Raw genomic sequence first — 17,802 nt, 5'->3', positions numbered from 1 at the left:
ATAACCAAAAATAATGCCTTGTGTTTATGGAATTTACATAAATCACGTTTTCTTCATCACAACCCTAGATCATCATAATTCTCACCGGTGCCGCCTATTTGCCACCGGTAGCCACCATAAAATTTGTTTCACACTATCCAACCATGTACTACACCTTATACTAACATTAATAGCCAACACTAAATCCATAGGTGACACCAAACTACCCTTTTTAATTCTAGAGAGAGATGGGCAAGAATGACGGATATACCATGGAAACTACGATGAGTAACAGTGACAGAGGATGAAGAGGGACGTGTTACAGCAAATTTGTAGATGAAGGTAGCACAAAGAGTCACATATACTACCTTTGACGTGGAACACCATTTGAGATGCTCAAATACAGAAAGACAGAGGTTACGACATCTTAAATTAAGAAACCGAGTTCATTCTCCAGCAGTTCCGAGACCTACATCGTCAAGTTGTCAAAGTAGACCTCATGTTTATGCACTTGATAATAAGATCTCTAACTACTCTCTCATACCTTTTCCCTAATTCTTTGCGGATCTTTTTATTGAAATCTAAATTGGGTTTGTTCTTTAACGACCAAAAGAAATTTTTTCTCTGTTTATTTTGGAGGTGTGATTATTGATTTTGTAAAAATTATTTGTGATCTTGGAAATTTGCTTTCATTTTGGTTTATTATGTGGAATGAATTTCCATTTGTAATACATGTATCTCATGAGCCGAATTGGAAATCTTAATTGATTTATTCCACCATCTTAGAACACATTTCATGGATTTTGGGACTTTGATGTGTGATTATTTTTTCAATTATTAGTGGCAAATGTTCACAAATTTCATACATTCCTCACAAACACATACACATATATTGGGGGTATTCTCGAGCAAGAAATTGATGCATATATTCTTTTTTTATTAAACTTAAAACAATATCTATAAAGATAATAAATGTTGCTGAAAGAAAAATATTGGTGCTCCATTTTGCAATAAAATGCATGTCAATTATAAATGTGAGACTAGGAACTTGGTCTCGGAAGTGTATCTCCTAAGAGAAAGATTGGTTATGTTGTTCATTAGGAATGAAACCCACCAAGTGATTAGTATACAGTATTTTTTTTTTACATTGTCAGATAAAAAGTTTGAAACTTTCTGTTTTATTTTTCTTGATCAGAGATTCTAATTGTTTGAAATTATCAAATGAAATAATTGAACACATTAAGTGATTTTTGAAATATTCTCAATATTTGTTGTGATGAAGCTTAACAAATGTTGTGGCCTTGTACGAATCCACCGACCAATTATGCTCTTTTTTTAGAATGAGCATTCACTGAAAATGCTCTTTCCAGATTTGTAAACTGGATAATCAGAAAAATAGTTTTTTTTTTTTTTTTTTTTTTTTTTTTTTTTTTTTTTTTGTGATTTAAACATTTTTCCTAATTAAAAAATATATAATCTTGGTACAAGATGTTCTAACTTTTCTCTTCTTTTCTTGTTTACAGTAGGAAAGTAGAAGTTTTAATGGATTGATTTTGTTGGTTTAGGTTTAAATGTGAAAATGTAAAGATTGATCATCAAATAGATTCTGCAAGAATGATGACATACTCTTTAATAATGATGACAAATTCCTCAGGAATAATAACAGATTTTTCAAGAATATAATATATATTATAACTTTTTGTACATTCTTTAGAAATGATGACATATTCTTAAAGAATGTAATGTATTATAGAAGGTTTCTATATTCTTCAAAAATGATTTATATAAATATTCTGGATTTTTGTTATAAAAATGGTTGTTTGATGTTATAAGAATGGTTCTTAATTTTATAATATTTATTTTTTTTTATTATAATGCAATATATTTATATTAAAAAATGATATGTTATTCTCTTTCATATGCATGTGTATTCTTTAAGAATATTAATTCTAAAAAAACAATCATGGAATTAAAGTGTATTCGTTAAGAATGAAAGATTGAAAATATGTGTTTATATATGTTGATTGCAGGCGAATTATAAAAAAAATATTTACTTTAAATGAATAAAATAAAAAATAATTTTGGATTTGATTTGTATGTATTAATTTGACTTAGTTGCCTAAAATGAAGATAATTTTCATTTCTCTCCTAATAAAATAGCATTTGTAATTATATAGTAATTGATAGTCCATGTTAATAACATACACCATAAGATCACATCCATTCATTTATTCTAATCTAATGACCATAATTTGGTCACACATTTACACAATAATTATGATTCACGTTTAATCATACCCCTATATATATGCAATTATATTAAAATGACTACTTACAAATAGACGCATACTTTTTCATATATGATTATATTTTTATTCATAAATGAATAAGTACCAACACCTCTACCACCTATCGGTACCTACATTGCCATTGCCACGACCACCACCACCACAACAACGTCTGCCACCATCTCCACCATTGACGGCACCACCACACACATCACCGCAACTACCACCACAAATACCACCAATGTTACTGCCACTGCAACCGTTGTCCTTGTCATCGCCCTCACTCCACCACCTATCGCCATATTCAAATATGAATAATCATTAGAGAATAGACACATGCATATTTATACGAATATACTTATTCATATATGAATAAGTATACACTTATTCATATATGAGTATACTTATTTATATATAAATTTGATTGTTCATTTATAAATATTACATGTTTTGTCGTCATGGTACACTTTAACAATTAAGTGGTAGATTCAAAATATGTGGCTCAGATTTGTTTTCGTGTTCTCAATTTCATAATTATTCTTATTTAAACATTCTCTCTCTCTCTCTCTCTCTCTCTCTCTCTCTCTCTTCTCTCTCTCTCTCTCTCTCTCTCTCTCTCTCTCTTTCTCTCTTTCTCTCTCCCTCTCCCTCCCCCCCCCCCCCTCTCTCTCTCTATATATATATATATATACATATATAACATCAAATAAGAAGGAAAATTTTGGTAGGAAAGTAAAAAAAAATTATATATATATATATATATATATATATATATATATATATATATATATATATATATATATATATATATATTAGCAAACAAACAAAATATATCATTAGATGATTCAAAAGTAAGATGATTCACAAGAAAAAAAATTCAAATAAAAACCTTCATGATTCATTTTAAATAAATCAAGAAAAATTCACTTTTGTGACAATTTTAATGAATACCAACAAAATCGTCGTAAAAATAAATAATCAAGATGTTTTTCGAGAATTTGTTTCTTGTGAATCATGTTTTTTTTTTAAATTCATATGGTGATTCATTTGTATTGTTTGCCAAATATATATATATATATATATATATATATATATATATATATATATATATATATATAGAGAGAGAGAGAGAGAGAGAGAGAGAGATTTTGAACCATAAATGATAATATATATACTAGAAAAAGTATGTTACAATGGTTATCATTTAATGATCATAATTTCTTATTGAAGTTGAATGATGTATAATATCTTGTCTTGATCATAATTTCATATTCAAAGTAGAATGATGTATAATATCATGTCTTGGAAGTATATCAATATTGATTTCAAGTTATAGAAAATTTAAATTTACTTTTTTTTTTTGTGTTTTTAAATAATAATCAAATAATAAAAAAATAAAAAAGGAAAAGATAAATAAATATGATAATGATCGTTTCTCATGAGGGTTAAATCTCATCTATTAATTATTAAGATATAACCCGATCCAATTCATACTTATCTCATCACATGCTGTTCATATGTATTTTACATAGTCAAGATTGTTTTTAGTCTTCAATATTTATCTCCTCGTATAGCTGCACATTCAATTATATATACCCCTCTATACATGTTATGTAAATCAATTTTATTAATCAATATAATTCACTTTCCCAAATATGTTTCATTCTTTTTATGGTATTAGAGTTTCGGCTTTGAATACATCTTAATTTCTCTTCTCTCTTTCTCAGACGCATAATCATGGGCAACGACACACATACTTCAAAATCCTCTCTGATTGTTAGCACCTCTAAGGACAATCTCATTATTGTTCACTTTCCTTTTACCTTGAAGCTCACCTTTACAAATTACCTTGGATGGAAAACACAGATCCAAGCCCTCCTTCATGGTATCGATCTTTACCGTTTCATTGATGGAACCCATCTCCCTCCGCTGCTAACCATAGCCACCGATGGAACAATTACACCTCATGCCGACTACCCTAAGTGGTTCCCGTAAGACATACTACTTTTTGGAACACTCGTTGGCAGCCTATCTCCACAAATTGTCCCTCTTGTGACAAATGTTTCACCATCTCGAGAAGCATGGAAAACCCTAGCTGGAACTTATGCTTTCCCTTCACGAGGCCACATTAAGAAACTTCAACATCCCCTAAAACAAATCACCAAAACCTCTATCCAAACTGTCACTGAATACATGTAGAGCGAGCATCAAGACTGTAGTTGATGAGCTAGCAATCCTAGACAAGAAACTTGATCAAGAAGACGTGATTGATGTTGTTCTTATTCGGCTATATCAATCAACATATAAACCTATTATGGACGCTGTTCACGCAAGGGACTCACCCATTCCTTTCAATGATATACATGAGAAACTCATCAATCATGAATTAACTCTTGCATAACAAATCTCATTACCAACTCTCCACCAACTTGTTACAGCCTTCTATGCAAATCATCAACCACACCGTAAATCATGGCCTAATTGGCAAGATAATACTGCTACTTGTCTCTTGCCTACACCACCAAATCAATCCTCATAAGCTATTGGAAACTGTCCCTTTCTGGGAAAATGTCAATGGTGTCACAGTAAAGGACATTCTCTTAACAATTGCTTCACCTTTAAGAAGCTCTTTCCAATTGTTTCTATGCCTTCTTATTACAGCAATGTGCAGGTAAAAAACGCACAAGCTCATCTCATGACACCACAACAAATAACTTCATCTAATACATCCAACCGGGTGTTTGATCGTGGTGCTAGTTTTCATGCTACAAATGATCTCAAGAACTTGTCCATTCAAGCCCGGTATGACGGAACTGAAGAACTTGTCATCGGTGATGGTTCGTGTTTACAAATTTCTCACATTGTTTCTGTGATTATTAAAACTCCTCACACTACACTAATTCTCAAACATGTTCTATATGTTCCTACCCTCTCACACAACATAATTTCTATTTCCAAGTTATGTCTTGATAATCACTTTCTAATAGAATTTTACTCTTTTGTTTTTGTATAAAGGATTTGGCATCCAAACTCCCCCTCTTCTAGGGAACATCCACAAAGGGAATGTATAAGCTACGCTCTTCTATCTCACCTCATATATTTTCCATGCAGCGCACTAACTTATCTACATGGCATCATCGACTGGGGCATCCTCAAAATAAATTTTTTCAACAATTAGCAACTTCTCTTTCTTTTAGTTCTAGCTTCATTTATAATTGTAAATCCTATTAAATCAATAAAAGTCAGTGTTTGCCTTTTCATCAAACATCTCTTACATCAAATGCTCCACTTGAACTTATTTTTTCAGATGTATGGTGCTCACCTGTTGAATCTATTGATCACTACAAATATTACATAATCTTTGTTGATCACTTCGCTAAGTACATCTGGCTGTATCTAATGAAAAAGAAATCTAAATCCCTCACCATATTCACTCGATTTCAACTTCTAGTTGAAAACATCTTCAATACCAAAATAAAACAATTGTTCTCTGGTAATGGAGGTGAATATCTTAAACTCCAATCCCATCTCTCATCCTCTGGCATATCTCATCTCACCTCACAACCTCACACCCCAGAGCATAATGGATATGCTGAACGAAGACATAGCCATATAGTAGAAACGAGTCATGTCCTACTCTCTCATGCTCACATCCTAGTTTCCTTCCAGCCTTTCTCCTTCACCACTACTGCCTACTTAATAAATTACCTACCTACCTCCACCTTACAAAATCTATTTCCTTTTCACTGTTTATTCAAAAAATCCCCAAATTACTCCAAACTCAGAAGTTTTGGATGTCTCTTCTATCCGTGGCTAAGACCGTATTCCCCACACAAACTCCACCCCAGATCCACCCCATGCATATTCGTGGGTTATTCTTCCAACCAATGTACTTATTATGCCTAAGATCCAGTCTCCTCCAAAACATACACCTCACGACATGTGGTGTTTGTTGAAACTGAAATCTCTTTCCCTAAACTCACCCCTCACATTGAAGATCTCGATCAGTAGCTCTGGCTATCCATTCCAATAATCCAATCCCATCCACCTTCTCAAACCTCAACTGAACCAATCTCTTCACCACACAATACACGTCCTCCATCCCCATCTCCTCCTCACCAACCCAATATTCTAAGTTCACCATCCACACCCCATCACCTAACAACAAAAATCCACATCAACCTCCCATCATTGAAAACCCCACATCTCTATCCAGAATGCAAACTTATCTAAACCCCAACCCAAACCAACGATACTTCAAATCAAACTTCCAACTCTACACAACAGCTCTTACCCATCCCTCTGAACCTTCTAATATTACCTAAGCTCTCAAAAACCCATCATGGAGCATTGCCATGCTAGATGAGTTCAATGCTTTAGAATGAAACCAGGCATGGACACTTGTTCTATCTTCCAGTGCTCATAATTTAGTTGGATGTAAATGGGTTTTCAGAACCAAATACAAGCCTGATGGTTCAATCGATCGCCTAAAAGCCCGACTATTTGCAAAAGGATTTCATCAACATCCCGACATTGATTATCGGGAAACTTTTAGTCCAGTCCTTAAACAAGCCACACTTCGTCTTGTGCTCACTCTTGCAATCTCTAATAATTGGTCTCTACACCAATTAGACATAAATAATGCCTTTTTACAAGGACATCTTCATGAAGTAGTCTACATGTCTCAACCTCCTGGCTTCATAAATCCTTCCCTTCCCAACCATGTATACAAACTAAATAAAGCCATATATGATCGACGTCAGGCATCACGAGCCTGGTATGATGAAATCAGATCTTATCTTCTTACTCTTGGTTTTAAACCAAAAATATCTGACTCCTCACTTTTCATCCTTAAAACTTCTACCACATATATTCTAGTCCTTGTATATTTCGATGACATTATTGTTACATGTCCTTCCCTCATTCATCTCTCCACCTTCATTTCCCTTCTAGCTGCCAAATTCTCACTCAAAGACCTAGGTTCCCTCTCCTACTTCTTAGGAGTCAAAGTCCTTCCTCATTCTAAAGTTATCTTCCTTTCTCAACACAAATATATCCTTTATATACTCACACAGACCAACATGCGTGAATGTAAACCAATATCAACACCGATGACTACCTCTGAACCCTTAACTCTCACAGTCGGTATCCCTCATCCTACTCCTACTGAATATCATGCACTAGTAGGTGCCTTACAATATCTCTCCTTCACAAGGCCGGACATCACATTCACAGTCAACAAGTTGTCCTAAATCATGCATGCTCCAACATCCCTTCACTAGACAGCCTTGAAACGTCTGTTATGGTATCTTCATGGAACATTATATCATGATTTTCTTTTACAACGCATGTCTCCTCTCACACTTCACGCCTTCACTAATGCTGACTGGCAGGAGATAAATACAATTACATAAGCACCACTGGCTATATTGTTTATCTTAGCTCCAATCCAATTGCCTGGAGCTCCAAACGACAGAGCACACTTACAAGAAGCTCTACAGAGGCTGAATTTAGAGTTGTTGCTTCCATAACCACTGAATTTCAATGGCCCAACTCATTAATTAGTGAACTCGGTTTCTCATCAAGCACAAATCCCATCATCTATTGCGATAACTTGAGTGCCACATAACTTGAGTGCCACACCTTGCCTTAAATTTCCATTTTGTGAGAGAAAAAGTACAACAAGGAACTTTGCGAGTGCAACACATTGTAGGAGATGATTAATTAGCAGATGCCTTAACTAAACCACTACACAAACCATGTTTTAATTACCTGATTTCCAAGATTGGCCTCGTCTCCGGATCGTCCATCTTATGGGGGCATATTAATATATAACCCGATCCAATTCATCATTATCTCATCACATTCTGTTCATGTGTATTTTACATAATCAAGATTGTTTTAAGTCTTCTGTATTTATCTCCTAGTATAGTTGTACATTCAATTATATTGTCACACGCCCAAACCAGAACGACGGAAACGTTCGGGGGCGGAGGACATCATGTTAAGTATCACAACACATGCATCATAGTAAAATAAGCAACAACATCCATTTCATTAATATTAAAGGTTTAAATTGTATTCGAATCACATATGATTGACTCCAAAAGTAAATAACAAAACAAGGACATGAAGCTACTATGCTCCATCTTCTGAATCCCGGATCATGTACCTGTCTACTAGTTTCCTGAGAATACAAGTGATTTTGAAAGAGAGTATCAACATTTAAGTTGGTGAGTTCATAAGTATTTTCATTATAAAAAGTATACTCTTAGTTCTTTGGAAAAGTTCACATGTTCCTCCAGAAAATCCTATATTTTCTGATGTGAAGAATGATAAGTAAAAATAACTCTTACAATTCCTTCTATGAGTAGTTAATGAATACAAGTTATATACAATCCAAATCGAACATATAATCGATTGTGTGAATCTGCCCTAAGCGCACAACCAAACAAGGAACAAGAAATGAGGCATAAGTCACATATCCCATTGTTTGTTAGATCCTCATTTTATATAACTCTGACGTATTCACCAGGTTCTTATGGAGTTAACTGTAATAGTTCTTTGATATTTGATGAAAATATTCCTTAAGAGAATCTTATATTTTCTTTAGTAAACTGGTTACCACAATAGTTCCTTTTACAATCACTTAGTTTATAGTAGCTATATATAACCTAATATCGAACGGACAGTTAAATGTGTGAATCTGCCCTAGGCCCACAACCAAACAAGGAACAGGAAGTAAGGCGGAAGTCACACATTCCACTGCCTATCGAATATTATTTATATATATATATATATATATATATATATATATATATATATATATATATATATATATATATATATATAAATTTGATGTATAAACTACGAAATTATAGAATTAACCACTAAAGGTCCCTTAAGATAGACTAGTTTGTTAACAAGTGTTGAACCTTTTGTAAAATTGTTCTTAATTCCATTTACTCTAATGTAAAATGTTTTTTTTTTTTTTCAGTATTAATTGTCATTGTTTTCAGAAAGTTCTATTGAAATACTGATTACCTTTGAAATAACGATGTTTACCATACAAAATCCTATATTTTCTATAAAACCAATTTGTAGTCTTACTCCTTCCAAGATCAAAAGGCACAAGTATAATTTAATATACTTACTTTAATGATATCTAGTTTTGTTGATAAGTTAGACTGGTTGAAGACTTGGTTGTTCTGAAAACCTGATGCGACGATACTACCCTCCTATGATTACTTAATACATACGATTTGTATAAAACTGAGATCGAACAGATAGTTGAATGGGTGAATCTGCCCTAAGCCCACAACCAACAAGGAACAAGAAGTAAGGCGGAAATCACACATTCCATTGTCTATCGGACTTCAGTTTTATCTAACCCTATTGTATTTACTAGGTAATCACATTTATTAATATCGCTTGAGATTTGTTTAAGAAAAGTATATTACTACGTAAATATGTCGTTGTTATCTACTTGTGAGTTCTATGACCATACTAATTGGACCGGTTAAACACGACGTTCTATAGGCGTTGAAAATGATATGACATTTGTCACCTGTAGACCTGCCGATCCTACTGTAGCTAACAGCAAGGTGCGAGATTGTCAGTCCCATATAGATCTATACACAAACTCACGCTCTCCCTCCAGGAGACTCGGGTTCATAAGGGTAGACTTCAACTGGTACATATGTAAGTACTCGAAGACGTGTCTCACAAACTAGATTAGCGACTTTACAAGTAATAACGCAAGAAACCCTTTTTATAAATAACAAATAAGTTTGTAAAAAGATCCCTTTATTTCATAAACTAAACTTATAGTTTATAGGTTTATTTCCATGTTTTAACTACATTTAAAGGTAAGAAAGATATAATAAGCAATTTATATTATAAACCACAAGATTTCATGTGTTTTACTTGTATTCCCCTCCCCATAATTACATTAAAAAGCTTGGAAAGATATGGGGGGGGGGGGGGTGTATGAACTCACCTTATGTGAGTGATTCGATTGAAGACTGGAATAAGGATGTTATACTCACAAACGAAGTCCCGGAGCACAAACGAGTCCTAAATAGCATATTGTGACATATATATGTATACAATTAGTGCATTTAACATCTAAGGTGCAAAGGAAATAGACTATGAAATAGGGAACACTTACAAAGAAGTGTTAGAATTGAAAAATGGAAGGCTGAAAGTTGATCACGGCCAGGCTTGATGGGTTCACGACCCATGAAGGGTTCACGGCCCATGGATGGTTCACGACCCTAATAAGGGTTCATGGCCCAAAATCAGGGAAGAATTCTTGAAGATCTTGATGATTGGAGAGTGTTTGAAGGTCCTAAATGCTATACTAAGGAGATGCAAAAGGAAAAGGGATGAAAAGAGTGAAAATGGTGTTCTTCGTATATGATAGTTGAGAGAGAGAGAGAGGGAGGGTTTTCGGCCAAGAGATGAAGAAATGAGGATAAAATCGAACAACCTCATATATATATATATATATATATATATATATATATATATATATATATATATATATATATATATATATATATATATAAGGTACAGTTCACGGCCAAGGGAGGGTTAACGACCGTGAACCTAGTTTGCGGTCGTGAACCTCACTTGTTGAGGTTTATGGCTCGAATGTAGTTCTTGGTTCTCGGTTCTTACGTGGTTCACTTCCTAACACACAACGCTTACGTATACTAGGTCTAGAAAGCTATAAGTTTGACCTTCGGTTGATGTGTTTGACCTTACAAGATAGAAATTTCGGGTTGTGACATATATATACCCATGTATACATGTTATGTAAATCAATTTTACTAATCAATACAATTCACTTTCCCAAATCTGTTTCATTCTTTATATTAACAATATCTTTCTGCTATATTTTACGTACATAATAAACTCTTTAAGAGTTGATTTGTTATAATATTGTTTAAACCATAAGACTAAGAACAACAACAAATATAGTTACCATCTGTAACGTCCCATTTTCACAACAAAATTTTTTCATTTTTATTAAGATAAAAAATTCCCAATTTATTAATCCATTTATTAAGAAAACTATTAATTCCGAATTACATTTATTAAAAATCAGAGTATTGTAGAAACGCGGAATCTTGAATGTTTCTGATTAGTGTGTACACTCCCGCCTTCGCCTTCCAACAATAACCAATGATACATGAAACCATAAACAACTGAGTAAGGATAAAACTTAGTGAGTTTCGCCCAAAAATACCACCATATAAACATGTCAAATGTACAATCAATCATGTTGGGTCCATTCAACCATTGGGTTGGAATACCTCAAGCCCAGTCAACCTCTAGGTCCAGTCATCCCCAAGATGGAATACCCCAGGTTGGAATGCCAATATACAACAGGTCCAATCAGCCATAGGGATGGAAAACCCAGGGTTTGTTGGCCTACCGCCTCAACCCTACCGCTCTTCCCGAGCCTCCATGCCTATGGATTACAGTCGGCCCGCACCGGGTATCTGGGCCTACCACATAAAGCAGGTCCGCTTAAAACCAACCAAACACAAAATGTCGACATTTAAACAATCAGGATCAAGTAGGCACATAATACAGGCAAAAAACAATCATACAACTGACTACTGCCTACTAATCCTCTCGCAACATACAATCCTACTACTAGCTAACCCCCATAGAGTGCGTAACCATAAGTAACCAGAGGTGAGATAGCCACCCGAACAGATGGTCCTACTCTAAAGCTACAACCGAACAAGGAACAGGCAAGAGAGCCGAGACCAAGAGTTCTCAGGAAATCCTACATAACCACCAACAGTCCCTAAGGGCACTCCATAGATGATAACCAACAAGCACATATAACATACAGTTCTACAGGTTATTACCACAAAGCAACATACTTAATACCAGGAGGCATATCTAACTGATCACTGCAACATACTCTATACCAAAACACAGATCTAACAGATCACTACAACATAGCAACATACTCAATACCGGAACATAGATCAGTCAGATTACTATAGAATTGCAGCATACTCAATACAAGAAGACAGATCTAACAGATCACTACAGCATAACAGCATACTAAATATCAACAATCCAAGGCATGCCCGTATATACTTAGAGGTGAGATAGTCAGCCGGATAGGTGATCTTACTCTAGAACCACAACCAAACAAGGAACAGGTAAGAGAGCTTAGATCAAGAATCCTCAGTGTATCCTACATGACTATATACAGTCCCTAGGGCATCCATCTATTAGTAGATAATCAAAACTAGTGGGCCGACATTGGTGCTTTCGACCCACGGGTACAGTGAGGTGAAACTCACCTCGATATGTGCGTAGATTACCATTGTAGTAATGAAGGACTCTACCAACTTCAACTCACTTCCAATCACCTACAGGAAGATACTTGAGTCAATACCTGATCACATGTCATAATCACTTGCAACAGTGACCACCTCACATGAAATGACGATTAGGGTTTCACATAAAATGACGAATAGGGTTAAGTAAGAACACTTAATCCATTAAGGACTTAATCACTTAAGGGTATGACTGATTAAGGTTTGACTTATTCATTCTCGGGAGAAATAATAATACAATCAATGGCCTAAAATACGCTCATGATCATTGTCCAAAATAGAACTCCCCGATTCTAGGGTTTTTCACATAAAATGATAACTAGGGTTAGTGTTCCACACTTTACCCCTTAAGTACCGAATCCATTAAGTCCAATATTGCATTAAGTTAATTGTAGAGAACTATTAAGTATTATTTTAAGTTTAATTAATAGTTTTAATGTGGGTCCCGACCAACTCACGGTGGCTGGTGGCGGCAGAAAGAGCAGCACAGGCAACATCCACCATGGTTGGCTGCCATGGTGTTTTTTCTACTTGATTTTCCGACCAACAACATGCCTACCACAGGCATCAACATTGAAACACACACGCGAAACACATACACAATGCGTCCACAGCAGCCCTCTTCGGGGGTGGTACGACGACCGAAGCAACGTGAGAAGATTCATACGAGCGGCAGTGGTGGTATTCGTCAGGTAGACTGTGGCTTAACAGAAAAGAAGCGAAGGAGGGTGAGTTGTGGTTTAGCCTTACCGAGAACAAATGCAACAACCTGCAACTTCCGGTTGTTCACTGCCTCCCTCTTCGGTCTAGACAACTTTCCCGAAAGCCCTCGTCTTCATCGGCAGTAGGAGCAGCGATGGTGGTTCAACGAAGGGGATGGTGGCGTTGGGGATGGGAGATATAAGGGTGGCGGCGGCTGGAGGTTTTAGGGTTAGGGTTTATAAGGGTGCAAAATGAGATGAAGGGAAGGGAAAGGGTGGTGAGTTTAATCCACCGTCCCCTCAACTCAAACTTTTGACCAATTAAACAACTTCAGTCCCTCATTCCCCATTCTTTTCAAACTAAGCCCTTATTTTATTCTTTAGCCCCTGCTTTCAAAAAACTATCCAATACAAGTCCATATGATACGGTTTAACCCCCAACATCAAGAAAATATAACTTTTAACTCCTATGGCTAACACTGATACTTTATCGTGGAGTTAGGGCTAAAATAAAATAATATATAAAATATATCTCGGGGTTTTAGGGATTATTATTTATTTATTCATTTATTTTATTTTAAACGGAATGTTACACTATAGTTGCGGACTCAACAAACAATCAGTAACGTGGGTAAAATAAACTAAATAAATTTGAAAATGGAACAGCCAACTTTTGGCTATATACTTCAAACATAGCCTTAATGTTGAAAATCGTGTAGACTATATTATAAGTGTTAGGTTCAAAGTAACTCTTATAAATGATCCTTTAATAAGTAGATGCTTTTGTTTTTACAAACGGATGTTTAATTAGAGAATCGGATTAAGAACTTGGGTCCTAGCTACTAACCATTTTGACCCAGGAAGAAATTAAAAAAAATAGGTTTATCATAATTTAGTGAACGAATAAAAATGATTGCAATTGACCTTAGATAAGTTGACTTTCTTGCCGTGGGGTGCAAGTGCTACCGACTAAACCAACCTAATTTATAAATACTGTGTACTTAGCATTATGAATATTCATCTTTCTGATCACCAAGTATTGCCTTCCAGTTGAGGTTGGTTGTTTATTGCTTTTCAAAACCTATTCTTCTAACATGAAATGCCATAACACGAACATCATTTTCATGATTATGTGTTCTTTTTTCATGAAAGAAAACTTATCTCAAGTAGCTAGGCAAAAATGTTTATCGTTATTACTTACTTTTATCAAGCTTCTCCCGTTTGATCTACAATATCTTTTATCCTGATTCTGCTTCATCTGTTTCTACCTATTTTGCAAAAATGTTACTTGACACTGTTATTGTTTCCAGGAAATATTGATTGATGCACGGCCAAATGGAAGACCCAAAGGAATATGGCCTGATTGTTAAGTCAGATTCCATTGAAAAAGTCAAGGAAATGATCTCACATACAAAGACCAACGAACTTCAGTTCTATTTGGTCAAGAGTTGTCCTTCTCCGGAGGAAGTAAAAAAAGAAGAGGCTCACAAGTTGTATCAACAGATGAGTGTTTCTATGTACCATATCCTTCAAGAAATAGATCTACGGAAGGTAAGTGTTGATTAAAATTAATGATCATTAGAAATGATGGGTATTGCTTTAAAGTGACAACAGTAGAAATATCGTGCTCTTCTTTGGATGAGTTAGGAAAAACAACTCACACGTCTCTCCTTGCAGAAAGATGAACATCAAATGAACTACGAATTAATGTGGATTTACAAGGAGTTAGAGTGGAAATCAAGTTCACTCATGTACCTTGAACGAGCTACAGTAGATGATGTGAAGCCTCATTTACCAATCAGACCAATACCAAGAACAGCTGGTTTCTTGCATTTGACTGAAAACGATCCTCAATCGCCTGTAAGAGTTGATTACATTGACCATTTTTCCTCTCGACTTTCCGAAATTTCTTGAGCATAATGAAATGGAATTTTTTTAGAGAAGTTTTCTGTTTCAGTGGATTGGTGGCCATTTTTTTTTTGTAGGTTCATATTGGTACTGATAGAAAACGATGTCATAAACGGCTAAAGAAAGAGAGGATAGACATGGAATATCTGAAACAGGTTCAAGAAGAACTTCTTTCTTCAATGAAATCGAGTAACAGGCCAACCCATGGTACACAAGAGCTTAACGATGTGGTATATACTGATAAATTACAATTTATAAACATAAATTGCTGATCTTCCTTAGGTTGTTATATTGATTTTGACATATAGTTTCTTTCTACTTCCTTTTGGAAGATGGAGAGCCTTGTACACAGGATCCAACATGGAAACAATAACCGGGGAGAAGAAAAAAAATTCTTTCACGAAATAAGAAATCTCAAAGAAACAATAGAAACATACACTGCACCAACAGAACCTGACCCTCGTAATAATTGGAGAAGATATGACGTTGGAGGATCGAGAAGACGACTCTATGAAGAACAAATGAGGCAGCATCGTATTAAAGTATAGTTTTAATTCCTCAACTGAATTAGAACTTTTTTTGTTCAATTTTTCATTATATTACTACTCACTTCATCTATATTTTTATACAATTAGATTAACTTAAACCAAATTGACGAAATAAAGAGGGATCAAAAGGAACGTACCACTAAAGTGACCCGACTCAAGGCTGAGTTGGAACTTGTGAGAAAGAGCATCAGAAGCATGGATAGGGAACTTGAAAAGCTTAATTCAAAGAGAATTAAAGCCTATAAATGTGCTTATAAGTATGGTGAGCAGAAGGAGGAGGTATTATCTGCAGCTCCTTTTCATTTTTTTTATGTTTTTTATGCAATAAATATATATCATTGATAGAGAGGGGATACCGATTTACTTATGTTTCTATAATTCAGAAGTCAAGTTATGGTTACTATCCACCGCGTGCTCATGACATATGTTAAAGAACATGCACAAAAAGAGAATCACGGAGACAGGTTTGTGAAGATTGCAACATCATTCATTCCCCTTTTTATGTTACATAATAATCGTAACAACTTCACTGATACGTCAAGAATTAAAAGTGGACATCTTAATTCTTATGACAATTCTTTCGTCTTTTTGTTAATTTAAAACTCGTGAATGGTAGGTTGAAGAATTCTTGAAGCAATATTTGAGCAATAGCAAAGTGTAGTGGGTGATATAATGTGTGCAAGTTTAATCCCGAACACTTCTAAAGCAACTATCTTAAGATGTATTAGAGCCTCATTATTATTTATTTCATCATTACACCATGTTCCGTTTGCTTTTATGAGTACCCAATAAAAAAGTGTCGAATAAAATTTCATTTTTTCGTCAAAAATGTTTTGTATTGGTTGCCCAATTACTTATGATTCTAATGATAGAACTAGTAGGATCAAGGGAAAATGACTTATTAAGATAACTAAACTATATTGTATGTTCACATATGGCAATATTTGTTTTTTATACTTATTTATCCAACAAACTTGTTTCATATGTTCACAAATACCCATTATTACCGACAAACACAGGTTTTAGCCTGTTACATCAATTAAGATCAATTAAAACGAATAACATGGATTCATACATGGCTATTACACCCATTTCTCACTTAATTGGGGTTCGTCTGCTCCAAAAGCATTTCGATTAACAGTTTGGGAGAAATCGATACAACAAATCGAAGATTAGGGCTTGCAATTGAAGGTTCGAGTTGGGACTTTAACATGGCATCCTAATGATATACAAGTATGTGTATGCCTGTAGATTTTCATCACATGGGGATATTTGCGCTAAAGTCGTTGGTATACTTGGATCATGTAAAAGAAACTGTTCTTGATGTGGATTTTGGTGGACTTACGTATTAAGAATTTCTTTTGTGGCTTACCAAATTAACCAAAGGAGACTATGATAATACCTACTACTATAATAGAAAAGCAAAGTTTGGCTGAGGATATTAGAAGAATCGACAATGATGCTTATTATTAGGAGTTTGTAGAAACTATTTATAGCCCTGGGAGTGAGTTGGATGAGTATATTGACCACAAAATGAACCAATTCTTGATTGGGCTGATAACGAGGTGTTAACAAATGATAAAGAGTACAACTTGGATGAAGAAGATGACAAGGAATCAGAAATTTATGTTACTACGAAATATGAACAAGAACGTGATGAAGAGATATATGCTTTAGACAAAACCCATCGGGAAAATTTTTTAAACAAACTTTAAGGTGGTATAAGTGACGATGATGAAGCCAACAATGGAACAAATGAGGAGGTTGTGTTCCCTGTCCATGATGGGAACCAAGAATAGGATCTAATTGTGCTAGTTGCAGGTATAAAGTTTTCTAGCCTATTAGAATTGAAGTTATGTCTTACCAACTATGCAGTCAAGAATGGGTACGATTTATGGTATGAAAAAAGTGATAATCAGAGGTTAATGGTAAAATGTTGTAAAGGTAAGAACAATAAACATAATACAGGTTGTCCCTTTAGGTTGTAAGCTACCTGGATGTCCTCTAA

At 34.8% G+C, this 17,802-nt stretch overlaps 1 protein-coding gene across 1 annotated transcript; it reads left to right on the top strand.

Annotated features, from left to right (window-relative positions):
• The first annotated feature begins 14,328 nt into the window (after positions 1–14,328).
• LOC111893272 (uncharacterized) lies at positions 14,329–16,608 on the top strand. The gene is made up of 8 exons (XM_023889334.3): positions 14,329–14,393; positions 14,649–14,889; positions 15,016–15,198; positions 15,324–15,476; positions 15,579–15,788; positions 15,882–16,073; positions 16,178–16,258; positions 16,411–16,608. The coding sequence occupies exons 2-7, from the start codon at positions 14,662–14,664 to the stop codon at positions 16,223–16,225; spliced, it is 1,014 nt and encodes a 337-aa protein (XP_023745102.1). The 5' UTR covers positions 14,329–14,393; positions 14,649–14,661; the 3' UTR covers positions 16,226–16,258; positions 16,411–16,608.
• The last annotated feature ends 1,194 nt before the right edge of the window (positions 16,609–17,802 follow it).

The sequence above is a fragment of the Lactuca sativa genome, chromosome 8, assembly GCF_002870075.4.
Source record: "Lactuca sativa cultivar Salinas chromosome 8, Lsat_Salinas_v11, whole genome shotgun sequence".
In the NCBI taxonomy this organism is placed as follows: Eukaryota; Viridiplantae; Streptophyta; class Magnoliopsida; order Asterales; family Asteraceae; genus Lactuca; species Lactuca sativa.
The sequence above is the reverse complement of the archived record's forward strand: the minus strand, read 5'-3'. Positions and strand labels throughout refer to the sequence as shown.

Excerpts from the sequence above, each read along its gene's own strand:
- LOC111893272 (XM_023889334.3), top strand. The coding sequence starts at position 14,662 with ATGCACGGCCAAATGGAAGACCCAAAGGAATATGGCCTGATTGTTAAG. Across the intron at positions 15,199-15,323 it reads AAAACGATCCTCAATCGCCT|GTTCATATTGGTACTGATAG; the intron begins GTAAGAGTTGAT and ends TTTTTTTTGTAG. Across the intron at positions 16,074-16,177 it reads ATGGTGAGCAGAAGGAGGAG|AAGTCAAGTTATGGTTACTA; the intron begins GTATTATCTGCA and ends TCTATAATTCAG.